We start from the raw sequence: 11,855 nt of genomic DNA on the forward strand, positions 1-11,855 counted from the left end.
GATAATAATTGTAATAATGATGAAAATAATAGTGATTATTATCATTATTATCATTATCAAAAATAATAATAAAATACTTTAATAATAATAATAATTATTGATTTTCTTCTTGAGTAGTTATAATAAATATAAGTATAAAATACTTAATTAAAATCATAAGAGATAGATAATAATCATATTGTGATTTAATAATAAATATTAATAATAAAAAAAAAAAAATAATAATAGATAATAATTGTAATAATGATGAAAATAATAGTGATTATTATTATTATTATTATTATTATTATCATTATCATTATTAAAAATAATAATAAAATACTTTAATAATAATAATAATAATTATGGTTTTCTTCTTGAGTAGTTTCTCTTGTTTAAAATGTGTAATAACCCTTTTTTGTTCTCTTATTGTAGGTCTTCTATAATTTTAAATTTGTTGTGCTTTTTGATGGAATTTTGATGCCGATTCCTTTTTTCCTTGACCAATTTTAATTTAATTTTTTTGGAATTGTACTTTACTTGTTTATTTTAATTGAAGACAATAAATTTTATTTTATCTTGTATCTTGTTTTGATATTAATAGTGAGTTTCAGACCTGAGACAACAAGTAATTTCTGGGAGAGTTTGATGTCATCTATTCATATTTACCATATTGCATGTGTCATAGAAAGTAATTTTATAATTAAACCTTCTTCTTTATTAAAAAAAATTTCTCCCTCCACCTAAAGACTACTTTTGGGACCGGGGTTTTCCTGGTCTTTAGCAGATTTGGATAAGTGTGTACAGTTAAACTTGCCTAAGTCGACTGTGCCTTTAGAGTCAAATAATTAAGGTTATTTTCTCGATTTTTGACTGATAGTATATCTTAATCAAAAATTACCTTGACCACTTTTCAGGATTTATCCCCAGAAAATAATGGATCTTTCAGTTTCTATTTTGCAATAGCGCCCTCTAAACCTAAACAATAACTATCAGAGATTTTATAAACACAAGATAGCGTTCTCTGCGATTTACGCGTAGCAAACAGAAGTGTTGATTTTGCAGAAAAAGAGATATAATAAGAATACTAGTGGGCTAACTCCAATGTATTTGATGTTCGAAATATGCAGAGCTGTGTATGTGTACCATCCAAGATGGCTGCCATAGATTTAGCCAATCAAATTTCGCCTAAAGCAACATCATTTGCAATTGCGCCCTCAATTTACTCAGAAAGTTCAGTACAGCTAGTTACCCGTATGTTTGAAACTCGTTTTAAGTTTCATTCCTTAGTACTATATTTTTGAATAAGATGCTCCACTTGGCCTCGTTTTGGCTACAATAGTTTAATAATTTGTTATTACCATTACTCATTATCATTAATGAAATAATAGTCAGTCAGAGGGCATATTTATAGTAATATTATGTATACCAAGCCTGAAGGTGGCGCATTACTACGACAGCCATCTTGGATGGTACACATACATAACTCTGCATTGCTTCGCCATCTTGTCAGCACTCTAGTTGTTTAATGGGTCATTCCGTGCCAACTCAACAAATTTCTAAGATAAACTGTCAGTGATATCTGAAAAATTTCATTCCTACTGTAACTTCAAGCAAAGAGTATAGAGTAGCAAAAGGTCTGACTTCCGGGGTATCTTTGAAATGGAATGCTATCTTGAAATGTACTACCACTAACTAGAGAGTGCCCTTCAAAAGAACATAAAGGTCATTTGCATTGAACGCATGCTTGAATTTCGAACTCTGCACGAGTTCTACCTCACGGTAGTAATTTTTTCTTTATTCATAGCGTTCATGCAAAATCAGGGCAGTCAGACCTTTTGCTATTATACACTCTTTGCTTCAAGGTTCTGCAATAATTAGATGAGCTTAGAAGACCCAATAGAACTAGTAATCTAAGGGTATGTTTACACATACACCGTAAGATTGGGGTAGCTTACGCCGACATAAGCCAATCCATGGATTAAAATTCAAAAGTGTTCACACAAACAGGGTTTGCTATATTAACGCTGGCGTTAAACTAGTAGTAATATAGGCATATGGGGGAATATTTTTCAGTTTTAAATAATGTACGGGTTCTTAACTGTAGTAAAATATTTACAGAGCATCATTAACATTTTTAAGTCTGTGAATTGTTCAAAGTGAACTTATATGATTATTGTAGTTTAAATAAACAATTTTATTTCTGATTTTTCAGCTAGCATTGTGGAACAATTGTTGGTGTTGCAGGTTTTAATAGACAGTCTATATAGGTTAAAATATCTTACAAAACACAATCAACAAATCACATACATTGAAAACTAAGTAAAATGCAATACTGTAGAAAAACCTTTACCATTTCATTTATAGAGAGCACAGGAAAGAGATCAAAGTAACTAGTCTATATAACATGACCAATGGATGTCACCCGCCACTGCCATTGAAACTTCGATGAGAGTTTAACCATATTGCATAAATGCTATGACACCATTGTTCAAGAAGATATATATGAAATTCTAAACACTGACAGAATTTTATTTCTTCTCAATTCATGATGACTAAAGATTCAAGTATTTTTGATCCATACGAAAGACCATAAAATACAAATTACAATTAACAACAAAGTAATATAAGAAATGAGTTGGTTGAATTTTCTGAATGTATGTGTGGCTCACCCCTGACAAAATGGCAGGGGTATTGCACCTTTTATTTGGCTCTGACAATCATCATCAATAAATTATTATTACAAAGAATGTATAAAGTATAAATATTTATATAAAGTAGCATTGCAAATTAAATTATTCTTTTAATCATCGTACTCACCAACACTTTCCAATTTCCTTAGCAGGTCTGGCAAAGTAAAACTACCTTCAAGAAAATTAATTACTTTCCACTGATTGGAAGAAATGTTGACAGGAACCTCATACATCTGACAAAGCTTCTGAAGATTTTGTGTTGAAATGTTTCGGCCAAGAGTAACTAGACGTTGACGATGTGCTGAAAATCGAGTGATCTTTACTTCATCTGGATATTTCTCATACTTAATAATCTTTTTCAAATATCTCAATCCAGTTATTTCAATTGTTTCAAACAAAACTGAAAAGTCTGTTGGCTTCAAAATGTCTGCTACTCTCAGTAATTGGAATAAATCAAAGGCAGATTCAGCTTTCTCCAATTCAGTTCTAAAACTTGCAATATCTGTGTACAGAATTCTTAACATGTCTACATACTTTTCATCTCTCTTGCTAATTGCATCAGAAATTTCCAAAAGCATTCGGTTGAAACCTATTTCAAGAAACATAGTCCATAAGATTCAAATAGTAAAACTGATAAATTATGTTCTACCATTAAAGGCTCTATTAATAAAACTATTCAATTCCCAATTTAAAATATGATTCAGTTAGTAACTTTTTTTAATGAATTTTTTCTGTTTGTTTTTTGCATTCTGTATTTCATTGGGACAGGGGCGGATCCAGAGGGGTGGAAGGTGGGGCACGAGGGCCGATGGTGCCCCCCCTCCCAATCAGTCTTGAAAAAAAAATTAAAAAGGAGAAAAAATTTAACATTGGCCGTATTCGACTGGTTCGTTCTTCGTTAAACCACGCCCACCTGCGCAGTGGTAAAATCCTACTTACTGAAGATGATCAGTCGAATAGAAAACTGTTAGATACTCGAAAAACAAAATGGCTACAGTTACCGCGATACATGCTGCGTAAATCATGGTTCTTCAGATTGTGGCAGTATGGGTTTTTCATTAAAAAAATGCTTTCATCCAGTTTTTGAATTCTGTTAGTCTACAATTATTTTTTGACTATCAAACTTTGTTTATTTGGAACAATTAAAATGTTGAAATATTTTTTTCATAAATCAATTACCCCAATATTTACCTAATGTTCATATAATTAATGATCTAATTATAAACCATTTACATAGTAAATTCTATACTGTATAACAAATTGTTTGATACATTAACTTAAAAGAGAGGGATGTAGTAATAATGGTAAACAACGTTATGCTGCCCTCAATCTGACCATGACTTGCCGTTGCACAGCAAGCGCATAAGACAGTTCCAGTGAAGACGCTATTTTACTGTATAACGTACAGTGGTATTGAATATTAAAAAACTTTGATGTTTTATATATGTTTAATGAGTTGACTATTATTAAAATATAAAGGGGAATTTTTTTAAAGATATGTGTATCCATTTGACACTGAAAAAATAAACGCCTCCCCCTCAAAAGATTTTCAGAACAAATGCCCCAGGGCGTTTCTTCAAATAAATAAGGTAGTGTAATTATTTGAAATGTTCTCATTACTTTCTGTATTTTAATTGTATATTATTTGAAAATGTTCTCATTACGGTTTCTCTGTTGTGGAGATAGAGATAGATGATAATTACATTTAAAATTACTTTTCATTAATCAGTCTAATAAAATATGGAATAGGGCTATTTTTTAATCTGTTGGTTCTGCACTTTACTTGTGGGACTTCCTCCCTCTGTCTCAGATCCATGCTGCACAATATATCAGGTGGGTCTGGTAAGAGATAATGTCATGTGGCAGCTGGATTTTTAAATTTGTTTGCAAATTCGTAACATAATTTCTGGCGTCTTTCAGCTAAATCACTGTATTAAAGAAGGTAAGTACGTTAGCATAACTTGTATATAAAGCACACAAAATTATCTTAATGCTCGTTTTTGTATACTTTCTAATTTTCAGATATGTTCTTTGGTGAAGGTTTTTGAAATACATTATGATGATGATTAATATTGTTATTATTATATCAAATGAGGGAGTTGTTATCTCAAACCTTTCTTTATTAATATTAACATTTAACTATTATTACTAAGCCTATTAGTGATGGTAAAGTCGCACTGCATGGTTCAGTGTTCACTTGTATAACTTTCTAACACTGCGGCAATATCTAGCAAAGTATTCTTACTGTATATTCCTCAATATCTTCACCCCATCATCCGCAGCTGGCAGCAGCAACAAGCGAGGAGGGAACGATGATGATGTGTGGCAATGATGTCATTGATGATGTCGGAGGTAAATTTGCATTGCATGGTTCGGTGATCATGGGGCTGTTCGAGAAGTCGTCGTTCAAAAAGTCGTTGTTTGAAATATAGGTGAATGAACTGATTTATCACTGCATGGTTTGGTGTACATAGTAGTTGCATGAATGGTTGTCATTCGAAAAATCAGCATTTGAAAAGTAAATACACTGATTTATCACAGCATGGTGGGTATCCAGAGTAGTTGAATGAGCAGAATGAATTGGATTCACGCTCAATGGTTGGGCAAATGAGATAATAAAATGTTTTTGTGTTGGACAATGTCAGTTTTAAATGAAATACGTGACTAATAGATGTTTGTCTTGACATCAAATTAAGTAATTTATGGCTGATCGGTTTCAGTATTCATTAGACGGTTTGAGTTTATATTAGATTGTCTTGCATATTTCGTTTGCTTTAGGGGTAGATGGTCACACCTTGAATGTGATGGTGTGAGTATTACCTCAATGGTGTGACTTCCTATTGAATCATTTGGAACATGTTTGAATGGTTTGAATTTGGTGCATTTGAATTGTTGTTGAATGGATTGTGTTTGGTATTTTTGGAGGACTCAGCTTTCTATAGAGATTTAGGTTGTCCTGTTTCACTAACCTTCATTTACATTACTGTCTCTCAAACGTTGAGTAAATGATGGCATATTATCTTCTGTTAAAACTGTAGATGTATATTCAAGATGCTGAATCAATTTCCATGGATTAGAAGAAACCTTGCCTCCATATAATTTACTAAGCTTCTGGACATCTTCAACTGAGAAGCCTCTTCCAAGAGCAACAATACGTTGACGATGTGCTGAAAATCGAGTGATCTTCACTTCACCTGGATATGTCGCATACCTCTCAATAATCTCCTTCAAATATCTCAATCCAGTTAGTTCAATAGTTTCAAACAAAACTGAAATGTCTGTTGCCTTCAAAATTCCTGGTGCTATTAATAAGTGGAATAAATGAAGGGCCGTTTCAGCCTTCTCTAATTCTACTTTAGTAATCAATTCAAAACCTGTGTACAGAATCCTCAACATGTCTATGTACTCTGTCTTTTTGATTTCAGCAGAAAGTTTCACTAGCAATTGTTTAAACTCTGTGGGGAAAAAATTGGTAAAAATAATAGCACAAATGAAAATGATTAAAATCTAAAACATTAAACATTCATTAACAGAGTTAATGACTTCCCCTATGTCCAAAAGCATGTTCTACTGTATGTGCAAAAGTAACATATATGATAATTAAATTAACACTTAAAAATAATGTTTCTACTATTAAATTAAATACTACTTTATTACATATTAACATCCATTAGAAATTAAATACAATGGCAGGTCATTCAATGTCAGCCCCATGTCGACAAGGGGATTTGCCCGAAGGGGATCAAAGGTCACCAACGGGGGACGATGTCTCAGACAAGAAAAAGTCCATTGAAATGGGTCCAGGGGTTGAAGCCCCCAAAAATATGACAATTTAGTTGTTTCAAGGGCTTATTTAATTGATTTAAAGTTAGTATTAATAATTATGTAGAAAACTGTGGTTTTCTCCTTGACGGGGGAAGGGGCATAGCCTTCCTGATGGGGGGGCTGTCCCCAATAGCGCTGCCACTGATGTCAGCCCCAAGTCAACTCAGCCACAAGTCAACGCAGCCCCAAGAAGTCAATTTGGCCCCAATTTTCTGTGTATTAAGTCCCACAAATCTGTAGTCATAATGATGAAAATAAAAGCATAATTATATATTGGATTGATAAGTAAGAAAAGACTCAGAATAAAAGAAAATTCAACTAGATCTTAAATATTAACAAATTAATTAAATTAAAACATAAAATATTGATTTTAAAATATTAAAAACAAGATAACCTGAGATTAGAAACCCTCGCCCTGTTGCGCCCTCTCTATGTACTTAAAAAGTAATGGTCCACAATCAATCCACTCGAGTCGGCCTGGAGTAGCCAAACGAGGAATAGCATCATAGGTCTTGTGTGGAAAACCCATCAATCGGATGAGTTACCACACCAATCACACTGCTTCCATTAATGTTTGATTTTTTTCAGGAGATTCTTGCTTGTGGGAGTATGGGAAGTTGTCCCAATTTCCAGTACACCCCTGATTATAAACATTTGTTTTTACTTTTACATTTTTTCCACTTCAACAGAAATGCTACAAACAGTGTGTATATTATTGCTTTACTTACAAGAATTTTTCCATGTTCATACATCCAGAGACCTGATGAAACTATTTGAGCTTATATAAAATTATACCTAATGACTGTTTTGTGACAAGATTAAATGTGAGGCCTCACCACAAAATGAGTCTCATAGTTAAGAATATCAAAAATTAAGTTTATTTTTATATTTGGGTAGATTACATTATAAGCTTTAATTTGGTCTTTGAATGGCTTCACTTGGATATGTAGATCCAGAGATGTGAACATTTAAATATTATGTGTAAAAGAACCACATTTTGAGAAAATCGGCCTCCAAGATAAACTAACCTGTACTAACCTGTACAAATAATAGGACTAGAATTACAGAATATGCACAAAGAACACTGTTTTAGTAAGAAGATTTACTTAAAAGTATACAATCATCAAATATAAATATCAAGTTATCAAAAAACATTAAAATCAAAATTGTGTAAAAATTTTGACTATTTTTATGATTATCTCAAAATGACTTTACCAACAATGCATCTCATTTCGTGGTGAGACCTCACAAATGGCTTTTAACATAACTCATGTCAACTGAACCATCTGAGTTACTGACCAGGATAACAGGCCTACTCTGAAATGCTTTGAGATGGCTACTGTACATGGAAGATTAGAAAGTACTATAAATGCCACAACATTTTTACCTGATTCCTCCATCCTTCTGGTGTGCTCTACTTCTCACAGCAATTACTAAATAATTTACTCAAATTCTTGATCTTCACCAAGCTTCAGTGCACTAAAAATTGATTTGATAAAAATAGAAGATACTTATTTCAAACATCACAATTTATTTTAATTTAGCTCAACAAGTACCTATTGTTGCCATTATATAAAAAGATTTCATTCTTGACTGCAAGTGCAGAGTCCAAACAGGGAACTTAGAAATATGTCGTGTACAGAAAGCATTTAATATACAAAAGAAAATGCAAGTGAATTCTAACTGCATGTTAGTAATATAGAGGGCACTTTATGAATGAAGTGCTGGAATAGCCTGGATGGTCTGTGAATACCAGTATAGTCACTGTATAACCACTGCTATTTTGGTGTTTAAAATGTGAAATTTATTAAGTTTGTAGATCCTACTCCATAACTGTATAATAATAACTGATAAAAAACAAAGGTTTTTGGTGATTACCAAGCATATTTTAGTCTATAGATTTGTTTTTAAAAACATTGCAAAGAAAAATAAATGACGGTAAATTTGACTTGTAATCTGGTGTACACTTGAAGTATTAAATAACATCAGAATGATTAGCTTATGAATTATTCAATTACAGTAATGTATAGTATAGTTTGACTTGTAGCGGGACAAGTTCTCAATTATGGATCCTTCAAAACAAGTTTTCTATAAAATCTTGGCAGTACAGTAAACATAAAAAATTTGGAGACTACCTACCTATGATTCAACACATTTACAAAATCAATCACCGCAAACCAACTCTGACTCAGTTGTGCCTCCTCAACGTTGGATGAATTATCATCGCACCTTGGTTAACTTGGTTAAATGTGACTAGACTGTACATTATGTTTTCCTAAAAGTCAAGTAAATAAATCCAAAACAACCATCAATGGAGTAGGACAGTGAATAGTCATTTACTAAAAAAATCCCAAACTTGCTACCAGAAAATTTTAAAAGAGTATTACAATAGAAATGAAAATTCAAATTCTGAATAGGTTCCAACAAAAATTTCTATTGGCTTTGTAGTTGGAAGTGTAAAATTGTATTAGAGATTTTGTTCCCTCTAGTATGTTTCTATTGGCTTTGCAGTTTATATAAAAAAAATATTACAAATATATTGATTTAGAGTCTTTGTTCCCTTATCCATGTTATTACAGTAGTTGAATGTTTGTTGGTACCCTAATTTTGTCAACATGCCTGTAATTAATAGAAATTGTATTACTTACTATTCAATATTTCCAAGGAAAAGCATATTGGATTCTCAGTTTGTAGCTGATTTTTAGAATGTACAGTACAGATGTACACACTTATTGTATTCATTCAAATAAATGCCCCAATTGAATAAACGTCCCTTCAAATAAACGCCCAGTTAGAGCCTCATTTGATAATTTAGGGTGTCTATTTTTTCCTCAAATAAATGCCTCCTTCTAGTGTACCTATAATATTTATGTGTAAATTGAATGATCTAAATTTAGTTATATTCTCAGGTGACTTTCTTACTGTTGAAATAATAATTTTTAAAAATAATTATTGTAAAATGTTTTTCTGTATGAAGTAAATTAGCATACATTAACTGCTGCCTAGGACTCAGTAAGTATTGATAATAATCTGGGTAGGGTACTGTGGTTATTTATTTTACTTTTTTTTATCATGTAGTTTATTGTACAGCAACTATAATCAATAGAAAAAAGCTAATCTACAATGTCAAAGTTCATAACACTGGGATATTAATCCCTGTGCTAAATGAAAAGCTTTGCTTTGACAGAGTCACTTTGTTTACATTGCACAACAAATCTGCCAGCAAGTCTCCCTTTCTTAAAGAACTATGTCTTTTTTCCACTGTCCCAACACTGGCTTTTATGACTATGGAATTCATTGACCAAATTTATGAATACATGCTTCAGATGTTTCACTTCATGTATTCAGCTTGTGCTTACTTCAGTGTTCAATTGTGATCATTGTTATTCATTAGTTACTGACCTAGTAAAATAACACAATCACAATTTCTGTAGCAATTAATTGTGATATGAAAACTGTTTCGATGAGAAACTATATTGTTGAGGGCGTAAATTTTCTATCACCAATCGTAACGTAGAGGGCGTAAATAGCGTGGGTAATTCAGATTTGACGATGAATTCGCTGTCACACGTTATGTTTTTATGCTAAAGTAATTGCTGGTTTTATCTGTTAAAACCATTTCTGAAGTTTGATATCATGCTGTATATGATATGTAAGTATTTTAGAGCCATTTTGACCTTAGAGTAGTTGTCAATACTGTAAATCGTATTTTAATCACATTTTGCTTAGAACGAGTTGCATGCCTGTTACACATGTGTAGTGATAGCGGCACTTAGTCGGTCCTGCTTGGACTTTATGGTGTGATAGCTAGCCTAGCTTAATTTGGACTGTCATGATACTTCTACTCTGATTTTATTGTATGTGCTACGAGAGTTATACGTTTATGTAAGATGTATTACATGAATATCATAAATTATAATCTATACCATATATTTTTATAATGTAAATATTAATATAATGGTTAATGTAGGAACTATTTTATGTTGCATCTGATATAATTCCTTTGTTTTCTGAGATAGATATATTATGGTTACATTGGCGCATTGGTATACATTTGTCAAATTGTGTTATGAGGTTTTATCTATGATGCTTGTTTATTAGACAACCTCTGGAATGTGTTCAAGCTTATTGTTTGCATTTCTTATTTACCATATTGCATTTATGTTTATCTTATTCCATTTGATTCAGAATGTATTACTGGTGCAATTACTGTAAACTGATGTACTGTATTGAATTGATGTGTAGTTGGGGAGATAAGTTGTAAGTTCATGGTCTAGGATTGATATGTTATTGCTTACATAGTCTCTTTGATAATCTTAATTAATTAATGTAATTCTTACACATATTATTAAAGACATTGCATTAATTTACTGATTATGTTTAGGCTTACAATATGCATTATGTTAACTTAATTATAACGCTTATTAGATATAATTTGGAATTACTGTATATTATGTAACTTCAATCATATTTGATTCTGATTTGAGCTTAAAGATCTGATGATTGCATTAAGCTACAACATGATTTACTGTATTTAGTTATGATACTATTTATTTAATAGTTTATGCTTCTGGTAAATTTATGTTTACAAGGTTTACTGATTACATGCTACCTTACTGTTTTACTGACTGATGTATTGTCACTGTCTTTGATTCTTTCAGAATTGAATAAATATTTTATCTAGTAATTTTACTGGATTGTTTATCTCAATACTTTCTCCCTGCGTCTGATCCGATCCCTCGCCTCGCCACAATTCAATTAACTTATACTGATGTCGGAACCAACTGCAAACATGGAGGTGCAGGATCGAACTGCTTTGAAGAGGAACCGAGCTGTGCGCAAGGGAAAGTTGACCATAGCCTTAAATGAGTTACATGCTGAATTAAAGGAAGAAGACGTGGTCGCGGAACAGATTCGCCTGCTGCTTGAAAGAGCAAAGATCCGACTTGATGCTGCTGAAGACGCTCACGATGCGCTAGTTGACACCATTATGGACGAAGAAGAAATTGTTAAAGAAGAAGATTGGCTTGGTGTTGTTGTGAATGATTTCAACAAAGTAACCAGACTAGCAAGAAAAATCCTAGGTGAAGTCTGTGCAACCCCGGTTAAGCCAGGTATTAACATGTCAGAATCTCAGGTTGATGATAATTTCACACCTGCAGAGAATGTAAATGTAGAATCTGTTCAAGAATGTTCTAATGATAATGCAAATGTAGATAGCTCTGTAAATAATATTGAAACCCAATCGGGTAATGTTGTTAACAATGCCGGTAATGTAGGTAATGTAAACAATTCTGTGAGCAATTCTGTATCTAATGTAACGCAAGAGAATTCTTCTCTTATTAGCATGGTCCAGGC

General features: G+C 32.3%; 1 protein-coding gene and 1 long non-coding RNA gene across 2 annotated transcripts in view; one reads left to right on the top strand and one right to left on the bottom strand.

Annotated features, from left to right (window-relative positions):
* Positions 1–8,864, bottom strand: part of LOC117112205 — a 10,948-nt gene extending 2,084 nt beyond the window's left edge. The window contains exons 1-4 of the mRNA XM_033255278.1: positions 8,637–8,864; positions 7,885–7,976; positions 5,642–6,127; positions 2,800–3,261 (exon numbers count right to left, since the gene is read on the bottom strand). Of these exons, the coding sequence (XP_033111169.1) occupies positions 2,800–3,261; positions 5,642–6,127; positions 7,885–7,897 (961 nt within the window). The 5' untranslated portion in view covers positions 7,898–7,976; positions 8,637–8,864. The remainder of the gene's footprint in view (positions 1–2,799; positions 3,262–5,641; positions 6,128–7,884; positions 7,977–8,636) is intronic.
* Positions 8,865–9,935: 1,071 nt separating this feature from the next.
* LOC117112224 lies at positions 9,936–11,491 on the top strand. The gene is made up of 3 exons (XR_004445995.1): positions 9,936–10,149; positions 10,686–10,757; positions 11,159–11,491. It is a non-coding gene; the product is annotated as an uncharacterized LOC117112224 (long non-coding RNA).
* The last annotated feature ends 364 nt before the right edge of the window (positions 11,492–11,855 follow it).

This window comes from Anneissia japonica, unplaced genomic scaffold (genome assembly GCF_011630105.1).
Source record: "Anneissia japonica isolate Jap-2015-1 unplaced genomic scaffold, ASM1163010v1 scaffold287992_len753583_cov170, whole genome shotgun sequence".
NCBI lineage: Eukaryota > Metazoa > Echinodermata > Crinoidea > Comatulida > Comatulidae > Anneissia > Anneissia japonica.